The sequence below is a fragment of the Ruditapes philippinarum genome, unplaced genomic scaffold (genome assembly GCF_026571515.1).
Source record: "Ruditapes philippinarum isolate M1 unplaced genomic scaffold, ASM2657151v2 ctg111_1_1_1_1, whole genome shotgun sequence".
NCBI lineage: Eukaryota > Metazoa > Mollusca > Bivalvia > Venerida > Veneridae > Ruditapes > Ruditapes philippinarum.
The window spans coordinates 151869-168896 of record NW_026856776.1 but is presented as its reverse complement, the minus strand read 5'-3'; the positions used below and the strand labels follow the sequence as shown (position 1 = coordinate 168896).

Genomic DNA, 17028 nt, shown 5'->3' with positions numbered 1-17028 from the left:
TTCAATATGTCATATCTATTTTTAGCAGATAATAACTTGTTCAAGATCAAAATATTTTTATTCATCTTGTAGATATTCATACTAAATCTCCTTATCTATTGAAGTTTTGAAATTGTATTAAATGACCTAACATTATTTTTACAGGTATTTTCTGATCCCGAATTCAAGAATAAATGGTATGAATTATCGGTAACGAGGTTTATACCAAAGTTGATATCGATGGTGCGTGGAGAGATACCACTGGACGTGAAGTACGCTGCATGTTGTGTGTTCCGATCATTTGCTTTATATGAAGATTTTATAGTTTATGTCACCGATCAAATTCTGCTGAGCGTTTTACTGATGAGGAATGCAAGTGCTAAGTTCAAGGTTAGTAATGTTTTTTTTTATGCGTATAAGAGTGATCACTTATAAGATGGTTGTCTTTATTTTAGACAAAAAATTGCTGTTATTTGCTCACTGCCGGACTCCTATATTATTTCTGTGAACCTTTGTGATCTGCTTATAATGTTTATTATATAATGCACCTGTCAATTGTAACTGATAAAACTGTACTCATTTCCCCTGCACTGCCCCTTAAGTGGTTGACTGATGCATACTACTGTATAATAAAGAGTGGGGAAAAAACTAGTAAATTACAAGTACACATGATTTATACATACAATATATTACAGGAGGTGTATTTTGAGATACTAACTGGTGTGCTGTCACATACAGACTGTTTCCCCCCAGATCTTGTAGACAGTAGTGCTATACCAATGACAGTCAGTATCATCAGGGAGGGACCATGGTAAGAAGTTCTAAACATTATTTAGTGAAGAAATGTGAATCCAAGCTGATTTTTGTGTCGCCTTGAAAAGGTAACATATAGTGGTTACTTTTGTCGGCGACGGCGGCTGCTGTGTCGGCGTTGTCCGCGTCCCCTAAAGCTTGTCCGGAGCATAACTCAGTCACTATAAGTCTGATTGACTTCAAACTTGGTATGCATGCTTCTTTCAATAACCCGAAGTGCAGTGCACAAGGACCGGTACTCTGCAGTTCTTATTTCTTGAGTTATTGCCCTTTGTTAATTTTCATACTTTAATTTTGTTCGGGCCATTTCTCTTCAACTAAAAAAGCTATGGACTTGAAACTTCATAGGATGATAGATCTCATTAAGAAGAAGTGCAGTGCACAAGAACCGGTACTCTGCACTTCCTAATTTTTGAGTTATTGCCCTTTGTTAATTTTCATACTTTATTTTTGTCCGGGCCATTTCTCCTAATGTATAAAAGCCATGGACTTGAAACTTCATAGGATGATAGGTCTCATTAAGAAGAAGTGCAGTGCACAAGAAAAGGTACTCTGCATTTCTTATTTTTTGAGTTATTGCCCTTTGTTTATTTTCATACTTTAATTTTGTCCGGGCCATTTCTCCTTTAGTATAAAAGCTATGGACTTGAAACTTCATAGGATGATAGATCTCATTAAGAAGAAGTGCAGTGCACAAGAATAGGTACTCTGCATTTCTTAATTTTTGAGTTATGGCCCTTTGTTAATTTTCATACTTAATTTTTGTCCAGGCCATTTCTCCGAAAGTATAAAAGTTATGGACTTGAAACTTCATAGGATGATAGATCTCATTAAGAAAAAGTGCAGTGCATAAGAACTGATACTCTGCATTTCTTATGTCCTGGTCATTTCTCCTCAAGTATGAAAGCTATGGACTTGAAACATCATAGAATGATAGATCTTATTGATAAGAAGTGCAGTGCACAGATATGCTGCTCTGCACTTATTATTTTTTTAGTTATTGCCCTTTGTTATTTTTCATATTTCATTTTTGTCCTGGCCATTTCTCCTAAACTACATTGTTCACAAGGCGACACATCCGACTCGCGGAGTTCTAGTTGTGAAAATAAAGGGGTAATTTTTTTTTATCTACAATTATGAAGAATATTAGTTTTGAATTATTGCTTACTGTGTTATGACTCTTACAAATGTCTGGTTTGACCATGTCTGTAGGGATTGTAAATATTGCGCAGTGGTTAAGTTGACTCATTGGAGCCTCTCTATCCAAGGCATCATGACCATGTTCCCTAATAAGACGGCTGTACTGGTTAGTCCCAGAGTGTTTTGAATATGCTTTTAGCTCGCAATATAATCCAGCTAATAACAAATATGTCTTGACTTAATATTATTCAAGAATTTATAGCAAATGTACAGGTATCTTCGCGGTTTCACTTGATATTTATTATGTTTCTTATTTATCATAGTCTGCTATAAATGAACCAGACCTTATTTCAAATGCAGACCAATCCATCTATATGTATATATGGAAAGAGATGGATACAGTAATTTTCTTTATTAATTTGTTCATTTTATTCAATTTACTATGCTGTTGACTGTGATATAAAAATAGAACATGGAAATTGAAACAATATACAAATATCGGAATAATTTGGAAATAAATTCTCCAATCTTTTGTTTATTTGACTTTTTAAGTAATTGCCTGCATAGTTCCATTCAATATTTTTTGTCAGAATATGTTTTATTCAATCTAGTAATGACAAGCCTGGCAATGGAAATTTGAATGCTATACAATACTTGCACTTACACATATAAAAGAAGCAAAACATTATCAGAACTGTGTTTGTTATATCAGAATGTTTGGCTTTGTTTTCAGTGGTCCCCAGCGTGCCGCCCTACATTTATTATCGTCCCTGACAACAAGTGATACTGGTTTATCCACTGTGATAGGAACCAATAGTCTGGTACCTATGTTACTATGCTGTATGAAAGAGTCTCATTGCAGGTACGGGAACCAGCGTCTGGCAAATATATCATTGACATTGACTTTTATACATTTGAAACAATAAGCGATTTAAAGCTTTTATTTTTGTGATAATATTCAAAAAAATTACAGGTTGTCTTAAAAAAATGTTCTATATAACATCCTTATTATCAGTTGCAATTATCATTCATATTGCCAATAGATCAAAGTTTCATGAAGAAGTTGTACTTAAAATCAAAGTATTGTGTGATTTCTAATGATAATCAACCAAATATTAAATTGGTTATCTTACAATAGGAAAGTCCGCCAACATGCAACAGAGGTTATAAGAAACTTGTGTACCAGTCGTAAACTTGGACTGTGTAAAGATTTGATGTTACAGTTGAGTAATTATCTGGTACCCAGTCTGGAACAGGAATCTTTAACCAGTCTGTCACAGATGGCGTCAAGTTCTATGACAATAATGCAAGCGAAACCGAGGTTTGACGAGGAACGTCAGATGTGGCTTGGACTTGAAAAGTTCATAGATATGACAAAAAGTGTAATACATAGGGAAGGTAATTATTTTTCACCCTTTACCTCACATTGTTCATAAAATGTTAAATAGATTGGTATAATACCTATGTTGACCCTTTTGAACTTTGTCATTTATTATGACATTAAAAACTGACATGAAATAGAATTAAGGTTATGATGCATGCTTGTGGTGAGCATTCTAACATTTGTGAGACACATATAATTTAAATCTATATGAAACAAAAAAGTCCTTTTTTTAATCAAATGATAATAGAAAGAAAATTAAAAGAATATAAAAAAAACCAGGAGAATCATTACATGGTGTGTCATTTTTAGGTGTTGTCGCCCAACAACTTTACATAGGATATCATGATGTTTTTGGTTAGATTTTAAGTACAAAAATGGTAAGGGTCATATGGCGACTTTCCAGCTTTACTGGTGGAGTATTACTGGAGGTGCCCCGCTTTGCAATATTTATGGCACAAGTGGTCATCTTAGTGGAATAACTGATTTTTAGTAAGCAAGCTGGAGAGCTTCCTTACATGAAAGAATCCCTCTTGGTATTCAAAGCCACAGTTGTAAGTTCCTTTGCCTGAAAAGATTTGAACCACAGCTGTAAGGGGCAAGTGTTTTGAAATCAAAGACCTTGACCATTTGGCAACGGACACCCCTTGTAATTGTTAAATTACATTGAATACAAACAATGAAAAAAGTAATTTCCTAGATATTTATTTATTGTGAATTTATTAAAGAAACTGTATATAACAGATTTACCATACTTTTATATTTTACTTTCCCTGTTTAAAATATTGAAATGATTTTTACCCTCTGAAAGTTCTAAATGAAAAAGTTGCCATCTTAAATATATTATAATTATGATTTTTTTTTCCAGCTAAAGTTGAGGTAGATGATCTAGGGCTTGTAACTAGGGTTCTTATGAAGCCATGTATAGACACATGCCCTATACAACTAGACATTCTTGCCCAGGCATTTCACGTGTTACAGTATATGTGTTTATGGCCACTAGATAAGTCACGGCTAGGATTCAGTGCTAACAGAGTAGATCTGACAACATTCACTGATGATGAAAAACAAAAGTATTTCTCTTCCACTTTCATCTTTTAGTGTTAATATATTAGGATATTTAATTGTTTTTAAAGTCAAATATACTTCACAAAACTTGTAAGTGTTCTGAATTCAGACTTGCAGGAGAAACCTAATCTCTTATTTTTTAGCTTGTCTGTTTTGAAGAAAAAGTAGAGCTGTTATGATCACTGCGGCATTGTTGTTGTCATCATTGTTATCATGTAAATACTTTAATGTAGGCTGTTACTCAAGTAGTTTAAAAAGTGTCAACTTGGAATACTTGCTTTTCATGAAAAGAGGCAGTTGTTAGACAAGGGTAATAATTCTGAAAGCAGTATTTTGAGTTATGCCCCTTGTTTATTTAGAATCCTTGTCAAAAATGGTTATTTTAACAGACGAGCGTTAACACCGCATGCAGTGCTCTTGTTATCATATAGTTCTTATCAATTGAATATAATTTTTATGTAGGGTTAAACTTTTTGTAACCTTTTTATTTTATTGTGCCCCCACTTTAGTGACGGGCATTTAGATTTACCTTTGTCCTTCCGTCCGTCTGTCCGTTCTCTTTTGTATTGCACGTTACTCAAAATGTATTTGACCTAGTGTCATGAAACTATACAGGAATGTTGATCAGCATGTGTAGTTGTGCACCTGGGTATTTTTGTGTGGATCTATATAGTATTTTTAGAGTTATTGCCCTTGACTTTGTGAAAATTTTCAACTTGTGTCGCATGCAACTCGAAAAGGATTTGACCGAGAGTCATGAAACTTTATAGGAATGTTGATCAGCATGTGTAGTTGTGCAATTGGGTATTTTTGTGTGGATTTATATAGTATTTTTAGTTATTGCCCTTGACTTAGAAAATTTTTGCAATTTTTAACTTGTGTCACATGTAACTCAAAAAGGATTTGACACAGAGTCATTAAACCTTATTGGAAGGTTGCTCAGCATATATAGTTGTGCACCTGGGGTTTCACTTGTAGATATATCCAGTATTTGTAGAGTTATTTCCCTTGACTTAGTAAAAACCATTTCATTATGTTGTTATTTGTTCCTTGAGTGCTTAAGTTAGAATCAACCAACTTTACAGGAATAATGATCAACATCACTAAATTACAAGAATAATGATCAACATCACTGTGAAGTTATGCACCTGGGACTTCGCATGTGGATTTTTTTCAGTTTTGTTATTGCCCTTGACTTACAGTAGTATAAATTTGCAATTTTCAACTTGTTCATGCATAGCTCAAAAAGTATTTGACTTGTAGGCCTGAAAGTTTACAAGAATGTTGGTCAGCATGTGAAACTTATGCACCTTGGGGTTTGCTTGTGGATTTATTCAGTATTTGTAAAGTTCTTGCTTTTTACTTAGTAAAAGATTTCTAGTTTTCAACTTGTGGCACATGTAGTCCAAAAAAAATTTGACCTAGAGTCATAAGATTGACAGAACAGTGGCATGTGGGGGCACCCGTGTCTTATGGACACATTTCTAGTTTTATATACTTTTTGTTTATTTTATTAAAAATTATTTCAGGTTACGTCTGTCAAAGGTAAATCGTGGTCTCACACAAGCAATATGGGACAAGGTTGGAGTCATTGTCACTGACCTGCTGCTGTCCTATGCTAAGAAATTCACCAAACTGTGTGAAGAGTCATCAAAGAAAGGGAGACAAACTGATAGTCTTGATACATTGTTTGAATCAGGGGAAGTTACTCTAATAACTAGCCTTCTAGAACTTACTCTTTGCTCAGCTCTGTGTACATGTGTAGAATTTCCTGACATTATGCCAAAACTTGAAGTTAAATCTCCAAAAAAGAAATCTAAACAACCAAATAAACTGCAGTCATTCTCCACTTCTCAAATATGCAATGACAACAGGCCTGGTCAGAGTGTGGAGTCGAGGTTAAAATCCCAGTCCGACACCGGTAAAGGTTTTGCAGGGGACGGGTACTATAAGGTATGGGAGAGAGAAAATCCACATCTGTCCACATCTCAGTCAAATAAAAGTCATGAAGTTGCCATGGAGAAAAGTAAAGCGGAATTACGACACAAAGAAGCATGTACGGACAGACGGCTACTACGCAAGTGTCTTTATGAAGCAGATGTATTCAGATGTGTTTGTCCGTTTATCAAGTGTTCAGACCAGAGTATACAGGTACTTGCTAACTTTTATAATACCGTATGAATAGAAAAAAACTTTTATATACATGTATACATTGTATATGTATAATTTTTTCGCACTTATTTTAGATTTTATGTTGCTTAATCTTTACTTTTTATGCTATGAGTCTGTTTGACAATCTTGTCTAAAAATGTGTTTCCCTATTAGAAGTAAGTCATTTTATGATCAACTGAATTTTGTAAATGAAATTGAATGTTTGTTTGTTTTGTTCGATTTTGCTCTTATTTAAACAGTATTTCACTGATGTACACTGGGACAGTTACCTAGCAACATGTTTTAGACATGCAAATCATCTCAGAATTATACAATTATGCTTTGAGATATTAAACTTGTGAACTTGGGGTTTGGTTTTGTTTGTTTGGTTTTACAGCGCACCAACGCAATTTAGGCCATATGGAGCTGAAATAGGCAAGATGATTTTGACTAACCCCGGTTGTTAAAACTTAAAGCAACACCAGGGGTCAAAACCTCCTCACCTGTTAGAGCTAAGAGATGCATAAATAAAGAGATGCATAAATTCCAATTAATTTAACCCATTTAGTTACCTACAAATCTACAAAGTAAGAATAATGACTTATTATTTTCTCAGATACTGGTTCTACAAATTTTACGATGCATGATTCAACCATTGGAGGAGAGAGTGGCACCAAAACTGAACTCTGGGTCAGGTGTGTTTTCAGGCAAGACAGGAAAACAAAGGTAAGATTTAAGACTTAAAAGCAATTTTTGACAGTAATGTCATATATACATGACAGTATACACTTTGACATGCATTCTTCTGTTTTAAATTCACTCCTTTAGTTGTAAGCTTATATTTCTCTCATAACATCACTGGAAAATACATTTGTACATTTGTTTCCCTTTGATTTGAAGCAAGTTCATTTTCACAAGATTTGTTTCCCTTAGACCTCAGACAGCTGGTGCTATTCCGAGCACAAACAAGAGGCTAAGTGTTGCTCTACATCAGATGTCACCGGATATGGCCAACCTGATAAAGGAGGCTCTTGGTCCTAACTTGGAGAAGAGTGAAACCAAGAAGCAAACGGACACACAGTTGGCACAGCAAGTTAAAGTACCAGGTGTTCCAACGGGTTTGGAGACGATACATGAAAGATTACAAGGTCAGTTGAAATAATTGCATACCTGAAATTTCTTGTAGCAACTGAAGCCATGAAAAATAGTGGAACAATGGTTTTATTTCTATATCTAGAGTATTATTTAACAAACAACAATCTTAAGATACAGTTTTATCACATGACACTGCTTGTTAATCTCCTGTCCCATGGCACGTAGGGAATTATAGGACCGTGTTCCGTCTGTCTGTCCATCCACATACAAATATACATATTCTTAGGTAGCTATGGGGACAATTAAGGTAATAATAAATTTCCTTTGATGAATCATTCTTTAAGGTCTTATGTAGCTACTTTTTTTCTCCTTTAGCCAGAAGAACAATTAACTTTTCGTAAATATAGCATTCATATGTCTCTGTGTGTTATATCAAGTATATTGTGTCAATGAAAACCATGTCACATTGTATCATATATCTTATACAGAGTTTACAGAACAGAATAAGCTGGAGGATGTTATAAAGACAGAGGCACAAGATAGCGTGAAGGAATATGTGAAGCCTGTGATAGATAGATGTCGACCTATAGCCCAGCAATGTAGAGAGGCCCTTATAGAGGGTATAGGAGAGAAGATTATAACGGGAATCTTCACAAAAGCTCACAGATTAAAAAAACATTCTGTACTACTGCTGCATGACTATGTACAGTTTGGTGAGGTAAATAATCTTGACTAAATCATACCATCCAAGCATGACTACTTTAGGGATTTGGGTATTTGTTAGTTTAATGGTTTCTTTTTCTTTGGTGACATACATACACCCCTTTTCTGTATAATTAACATTTTCAGAAACTTAATTCATATTTCTTTATTACAGTCAGTTATTACCTACAATAAATTATATTTGCTGTATAACACTAATGAAATCCAATCAAAATTTGTGAAATCTGTATTTATAAAGATTATATTTAGTATGTCATTTGATAACGCAAGTGTTTATGTTTGTTATCTACACAATTACAGAGTAGTTGTCACATGGTGTTGTCGAGATACGGTTGTATGCCAAGATTGATAGATTTTCTACGTGTAAATGAAGACAATGAACTTCTGGAAATAATTGGTAAGAAAACAAAGTTTAGTCCATTAAGTAGGTTAAGATTGAATAGCCAATGATATGGATGCTGGTCATGCTGTATGAAAATGCATGTTTGCTAGGCTTTGTGTGATAATCTGTACAAAGGTCTTAGTTTTATTAAAGATTGCAAAGTAAAGTGCTATAATAGTTTTCTGACTTCAGACCAGGACTGATGGTATTTTATTTATGCTCTTCAATATTCCCAAGGCTCGTCTTATTTAACTTATGCTATTGTACATTTCCAGGATTGATCTTAATTGACTTATGCTATTTCCAAGGCTGATTTCAATTTACTAATGTTATTTCCTGAGTTTATAGATTTTACTTATGCATTTCCAAAGATTATACATTTTACTTATGCAAATTTAATTTTCCAGGGCTGATTATTGTGAGAATAATGGTGAGCAGTGACAACAGATTGAGACAGTTGTTCAACAGACATGGGGGTCCACAGCTGTTACTGTCAATGGCACAGTATACCAAGGGCCTGTTGAAACAAGAAGTGACATCAACTCTCAACACAGTTTCCAAAGGTTTGTTTAGTTTAATGTACTAATTATATATTAATGAAATAAAAAAAAATTAAAAGGTTTAGAATTCAACAGTTTACATTATTTAATGATAGATAATGCAATTACAAATTAAGACACGTTCCATTTCCAGTACCCAAAGTACTCAATTTGTATTTTACAAAACAAGCTCTTACCTGAAGGTATCTATATTTCTGCAAACAACAAACAAATCCTTTAGTAAAACTACCACATAATCAGAATCACATTGACTTGTGTCTGCTCACTGAGCTCAATTAAGGGAGAGTGTCAGATTTAAAATTCAAGGGTCACTGGTTGGATCCTTGAGTGAGAGGAAATTTCTCCATGGCATTTGATATCAGGCATAGAGTGTAATGATCATTTTGCCTCTCGCTACTGATTTAAAAAATCATATGAGCCGCGCCATGACAAAACCAACATAATGGGTTTGCGACCAGCATGGATCCAGACCAGCCTGCACATCCATGCAGTCTGATCAGGATCCCTGCTGTTCGCTATCAGTTTCTTGACTTGTTATACGGTCTGTAAGCGAAAAGCATGGATCCTGATCAGACTGCGCGGATTCGCAGGCTGGTCTGGATCCATGCTGGTCGCAAACCCATTATGTTGGTTTTGTCATGGTGCGGCTCATCTGATATTACCAGTTGTAGTCAGTCACCTGCAGAGGAAAAATAATTACTGGTTTGTTATCCAGAAAAACCGTAGAGGTGGACCAAACAAACATTGACTAAATAAAGTTTCAAAACACTGATAGTCTCATTCCTTTAAACATATCTTACAAACTATATTCTATGTAACTTACATTTTCATTAATTCCTGCATACAGCACTGGATATATCTGTTATCGCTGCCTAACTTTTCATTAAAACATATTTAGTGGATATATATAGCCATCCTCTTGACAAATAAAGAAGTCCATCTTTGGTGCTGATAGGAAACTATACTGTTTTTATACCCCCACACAACAAAGTTGTAAGGGGGGTATAATGGAATCAGCTTGTCCATCCGGCCGGCTGTCCGTCCGGCCGTCAGGCGTCCGTCTGCTTTTTCTTGTCCGTCCAATAACTTAAGATTCCTTTGACCCACAGTCTTCATATTTGGCATGGAGGTTAGTCATAATTAATAGATGACCCCTATCGTTTTTGAGGTCAAAGGTCAAGGTCACAGGGGCTTTGACTTCAAAAAGCTTGTCCGCCCAATAACTTAAGATTCCTTTGACCCACAGTCTTCATATTTGGCATGGAGGTTAGTCATGATTAGTAGATGACCCCTATTTATTTTGAGGTCACCAGGTCAAAGGTCAAGGTCACAGGGGCCTTGACTGAATAAAATATTGTCCGCCCAATAACTTAAGAATCCTTTGACCCACAGTCTTCATATTTGGCATGGAGGTTAGTCATGATAAGTAGATGACCCCTATTTATTTTGAGGTCACCAGGTCAAAGGTCAAGGTCACAGGGGCCTTGACAAATTAAAGCTTGTCCGCCCAATTACCTAAGAATCCTTTGACCCACAGTCTTCATATTTGGCATGGAGCTGAGTCAAGATTATAATACGACCCCCATTTATTTTGAGGTCACTGGGTCAAAGGTCAAGGTAACAGGGACTTTTAGTACAATAAGCTTGTCTGCTCAAATGGTCTCATATATTCATCATAAAACACCTCCAGGCAAGGCTGCATGAATTGCAGGTGGGGGGTTATTGAAGTTATTCAATGGCAGTTTCAGTTTTGAGGTCAGTAGGTCAAAGGTGAAGGTCACTTTACATAACTGAGCAATGCACTGGCTTTGGCTGGGAGGTTGTCTTTGAGCTCTAAATGACTGCAGTTGATTTTGACAAATTGGTATGCAGGGGTATTCACCGTCACGCTATGACAGTGGCAGTTCTAGTTTGGTTTGTATATTTTTCAAATTAAAATACAAGAGGGTCTTCCTTCACCAGTAAAGCTTGAAAGTCGCCATTTGACCTATACTGTGTTGGTGCGATGTTAAACCCAATCAATCAATCAATCAATCAATCAACAAAATGCAAGAGTTATGGAACTTTAAATTATATAGTTGTAATATATTTTTTAGTGGAGAGTGTCCGTAAAAGACCGATGTCAGCTCCAGTTCACAGAACAGTGCATAAAGAGAAAGCACCAGATGTTTGGGATCATGTATGTTGTTTTATATATGATATTTATATTTCAACCCTTCAGTCATTTACTGTTTACAAAATATGACAATTGTGTAGCAAGCACCGCCTTAAAACAACATACCTTCAGATTCCATGAACATTATTAGATGAAGATGTTGTCAGATTTAGGCAATCCTTAGGTACTTGCTTGACCCTTAGATGACTGATGGTAACTCAATATTCCCATGTGATCAGTGCAGACCAATATCAGCTGGCACATCCATGCTGTCTGATCATGGTCTGCACTGTTGGCTTTTCAGCCAGTATATATTTTGAAATATTCCATAAAAATGATGAATAGTTTTGTCCAGATAGAAAAATGGACAAATCCATTTAAAATATATAGCAAGATAAAGGTTAAACAGTTTAATCTTTTGTTTGTATTCAGTACTTGTTTTGGCAGCAGGGTTCTATTTCCAAGTGGTTAAGATTGCCAACTTCAAATCACTGCTTTGGGTTTAAATTCTGTTAGATTAAGAAGCTAAGTCAAGCTTGCTAACAGAAGGTGGGCAGTTCTACTGCTAAGTAGTGCCTAAAGTCATGCACGTAGGGATACCTGAGGTCTTCCTCCACCAGAAAAGTTGGAAAGAGGCCATATGATCTTAAAGGAGCTCCACTGAGATCCAAAGGCCTGAAAATATAAAATTTGAATTCTTTTCAGGGATCAGCTGGTACACATAAAACAGAAATGATATGCAAAAGATAATTAATTAAGTCGTGTTTTCGTGTTATTCTCAGCTCAATTTGAATAAAAAGCATTGCAATTTTTGGTCATTTTTTAACAATAAAAGTACATTGTATTTTGAAAATACAATCAATTGTTTTTCTTTTTCATTGCAAATTTTATTTGTTAAAGGTCGACATGCAATATATTATCTTGAACTGATGGACTTTAAATAACTTTAATTTTTTATGTGTGAGTCAGTTATTTCGAACTGTAATTATTCTTAAAAAAAAAGAGTGAGCCAATGATCTGAAATTTTGCACACAAGTTATTGGTCTAGATCTACACCAAATGGAACATTAATCTTGAAAAATTATTTCCAGTCCTGTCATGTCAAAAAACCTCAGTGGAGTCCCTTTAACAGTGTTAACATGACTTAAAACCCGTCATAAGAATGATAATAAATAAAATGATTTATTTTATACTTATAAAAATATTGATGAAATAAAATGTGTATGTTCTGTATTTTCACTGTAAAAATTTTATTTTTCACTACTGGCATGAGAGCTGTTCCTGTACAAAAATCTTTGTTACTTAAAAATTAGTTTTTATTACTCTCGCTCACCAAAAAAATTGATTGTTACACAACAATATTCAGCTTGTTACACAACTTATAGAAATTCCATTATGTTCTAAACATAGAATAACCCTTAGTTATGAGGCCTGATATGGGGTACCGTAGTTATCCATTATTTTGCACGAAGAGAAGTATTTCCTGTACATAAAATATAACCCATTATAATTATACATTGTACAATGTTGTTATATCAGACCTATTTTTCATTAATAATTGTTAGACCATTTTCCCAGAGGTGAATAGAGGTAATTCAAGAAGTAGAGCATAGACTAAACGCTGGTATCTATTACCAGTTACCGTTACCCCAACACAATTACATGCAATGGCGTGCTTGTATAATGCATGATATTTTTCTCAGTAAAGCCATAAGATTATTTTATATAGTAATATAGGTCAAAATTCTGATAATTGAACAGGTTTTCATTGCATTACCGTCTTATCTGTTCAAAGGTGGTATAAGTGGAAAACCTTTTAACAGGCCTCACATGTAAGTATTTTTGTGCATGCGTGAAAGGACAAATCCCCCAAAGTTACCAAGGTCACGTTTTGACAACGCACAGTTGAAAATGATTTTATATGTACTGCCAATCTCACACTTAGATTTTGTCTTGTTTATGCATCTGCTTGATTTGATATTAATTTTTAAAAATTGCAAGTAAAAATCAAGCACTTAAACAATAAATACAAGTACTGCTTCTGTACAGGAACTGCTGGCATGCCAGTACAGTGAACATATTTTCCGTATTTTGGTATCTTGCTTCTTAATTCAGCCAATACACAAAATTAAAGGGAGAAAGTCTTACGAATTGTAAGGTCAAATATTAAGTGAAAAAATATATGATTAACAGAAAATTCAAGCTTTTTCAATAAATACCGTATTATTTTCATCTTGTGATATGAAAATTATTATATTTCATACCACTCAATGAAAATACATCATGCATTTATAGAAAAAAAATGCCTTGATTATCTCTCTATGTAACAATTATTTACTTTAAATTAGATTCAGGCGAGATGGAGACAAGAAGACCAGGTAGCAAGTGTACTTAGACAGTGGATGATCGCAGATAGGAAGCAAAGAATTTATTAAAGAAAGATTGATTGTATGTTACAGAAAAAACACAGAATTGGAATATATGTTTAAAGCAATAGATTTACTTTATATGGAAAAGTGTTAAAGAGAAAACCTAGAATTCATTGAAGATTTTTATGTTGTTGATAAAATAGGCAAAGGTTTGAAAAAAAAAACAAACTGATATTGAGGAAGATGTATTAAAAAATTTAATGAAATTTGTTAAAAATTTATGTTATAAGTTATAATGTTGAATTTATTTATAAGTTATAGTTTGTATTGTTGATATTTTTTTCTAAATAGAATGCAAATGAGCAAATGTTTCACTAAAGATAGGTATTAGAATATTCAATAAAAAAATTGTATAAGAGAAAGAAATATTTATTGTTAGAAAATATTTAAAAATGTCTCAGGATATAAATATCATGAATAATTCATTCAATCTATGAATATATACATGTAATTATGAAGAATGTTGAAAATACATATAGAATTTATTGAAAAATATTTATTACAAAAATGAGACAAAAAAGTCCATTTTATACTGCCCTGACCCTTATTTTCCCCCTTTATTTTGCCTTGACCCATATTTCCCCAATTTTATATTGCCCTGACCCTTATTTCTCCCTTCTTGTTTGAGGACATCGAGATACATGTATATTCATTTTTAAAAGCCTCACAGTTCTCATGGCTGTAATAAATGATATATAACACCAATACTGAGTCATGTCAGTATTTTAAAACCCTTAAAGGCACATTATGCCTCAGAAAATGAATAAATTTTCACTTTTTTAGAAAAGACAAACATGAGTTTTATAACAATTCAATATAGGTTTCATAGCTTTTTATGTGCTTATCACCTAAAGACATGTTTGCTGAATGTAAAATTATTTTTATCTTAAAAGTATCAAAATGTAAACAAAGTAGTATTTTGACTTCCATTTAAAATACTGAATCACTTTATTTTTACTAATTGCAAATTCCAACAGAAGTAAAACATGGATCAGATAGTTGGCTTTTGAAAACTATAACAAGACGCAAAAGAAATACAAAAGCTTTTGAGAAATAAAAAATCAAAATAAAAGTATTTCTGGGGCATAATGGGCCTTTAAGCTAACAAATGGACTGTTCCAAATTCAAAGTAGGTCAAGTCCATTATAAAAATTCAGGAGGTTAAAGGTTTAAAATCTTTTCCTGGACATTCAGTAAAATTAAACATAAATGATATATTGTTCATGCCACCAGTTCAGAGCAATCCAAGCCCTTGTATCCTAGCTGGTACAGTATTTTTCCTAAACTGACAAATATCTGATCCGAAAATATTTATCCAATGAAGGACAGTTTCAATTTCAAAACAAGACAAGGTTCCTTTACTGTTTGCTGACTTTGTTTTAATTTTGTTCCTTATATCCCAAAAATTGATAATGGACAGTTCCAAACAACGAAAAAGGGCAAGTGAAATTAAGAATTCCAGTTAAGTGTTAAAAAAACAGTGAGTCCGTTGTCAAACCTTTACTAACATCCTTACTAATGGCAATGAAGAACACGAGCTGTCTTTTTTTGTTGTTTTTTTTTTAAGAAAATATTTTTTTCTATTATTTAGTTGAATTTCATACCTTACAAATAGCATTGAAAAGCACAGGCTATTTTTTTAAAAAAAAAGAATATTGCCTCTATTATTTACTTAAATTTTAAAACTTAAAAATAGCATTGAAAAACATGGGCTGTTTAAAAAATAAGTTTCTATTGTTTAAATGATAAAGGTAGTGTCTTTTTTTTCTCAAAAATTCTGTCCCTGTATTTTATACAAAGTTGAAGTACATGTATTGTTTTTCTGATAATTGGTTGTTTTTCTGAGATTTTATTTTATTTCTTGCAATTTCAGTTCATTAAATACATGAAAAGTTTTTCTGTATAATTGAATGACTAGTGGGGGGACTTGATGTATTTATATTTTCAAAGTTGGCAACTCAAACAACATTTTCAACTTTATGTACCGAATTAAATAAAAGTAAAAAAGAAAAAATTTGGAGTTTCCCAGCTTTGTTTAAATATTAGTGATGTTCCGATTGTCGCAAGTCGCCGATAATCAGTAACTGTTATGTAAAACGACAATAATCGATTCACAAAAATTTGTTCCGCGACGTCGTCGAAAATGTTTAAAGTATCAAAGGGAATAAATTCTGACGGTAATTTTCTTTTAGGAACACCACGCCGATCGCAAAAAAGCACTCAGAGACAATTTGGAGTTGAACAGGATCAATAAATGATGTAAACAATAGTAATATATTGTGATATGAACGTTTTTATTTGACATCCATTGAAAAATAAAATCTATTTCGTAAAATTATGACTATATTAGGTTAAAACTGTGTTGAAAAGTGCAAAATGAAGTTCATGTTACTAAATATAATCAAGTGCCTTGGTAAGAAATGTTACTTCCTTATTTCTTTAAACGCGACTTTATTCGAAAGTTATCGATTATGTCCCATCCGACTGAACCGATGATCGATTGGGACAAATTTCATCCGATTTCCATCACTATTAAATATTGAGATATGTGCATTTTTTCTTGATATAAGTATGTTGTTTTTTGTTTGTTCGAGGTCTTATTTTTTGTTGCTTTTTCATACTTGTATGAGTCCACTGCTTTTCTCATTGCATTAGGTCACTGGTTTGAATCTTGAGTGGGAAGAAATTTTTTCCATGACAAGTGATATTTTAAATTAAGTCTAATGGTAGTCTTCTTTCATTGCTGATTCAGAAATCATATGAGCCATGTCATGACAAAACCAACGTAATGCATTTGCGATCAGCATGGATCCAGACCAGCCTGCACATCCGCGCAGTCTGATCAGGATCCATGCTGTTCTCTATCAGTTTCTCCACTTGTTATAGGGTTTGTAAGCGAACAGCATGGATCCTGATCAGACTGCGCGGATGCGCAGGCTGGTCTGGATCCATGCTGGTCGCAAACCCATTACGTTGGTTTTGTCGTGACACGGCTCAATTATGGGATTACAAGTTGGTCACTTTTGGAGAAATTGGTAACTTGTAACTGGTACTGGTTATTTATCAACGACAGCTGGTCAGGTGGTCCGGTGCACCAACGGCAGGGATAATGACTAAAAATGAGTTAAAATTGCAATGAAAAACAACAGGAA

At 33.9% G+C, this 17028-nt stretch overlaps 1 protein-coding gene across 1 annotated transcript; it reads left to right on the top strand.

The window, feature by feature from the left end:
• Positions 1-146: 146 nt before the first annotated feature.
• On the top strand, positions 147-14208 carry LOC132747677 (uncharacterized). Its single transcript, XM_060737121.1, has 13 exons — positions 147-369; positions 675-790; positions 2666-2794; positions 3071-3330; positions 4182-4386; positions 5911-6532; positions 7149-7258; positions 7466-7680; positions 8116-8345; positions 8651-8747; positions 9140-9295; positions 11389-11471; positions 13796-14208. The coding sequence occupies exons 1-13, from the start codon at positions 220-222 to the stop codon at positions 13880-13882; spliced, it is 2460 nt and encodes an 819-aa protein (XP_060593104.1). The 5' UTR covers positions 147-219; the 3' UTR covers positions 13883-14208.
• Positions 14209-17028: the final 2820 nt, after the last annotated feature.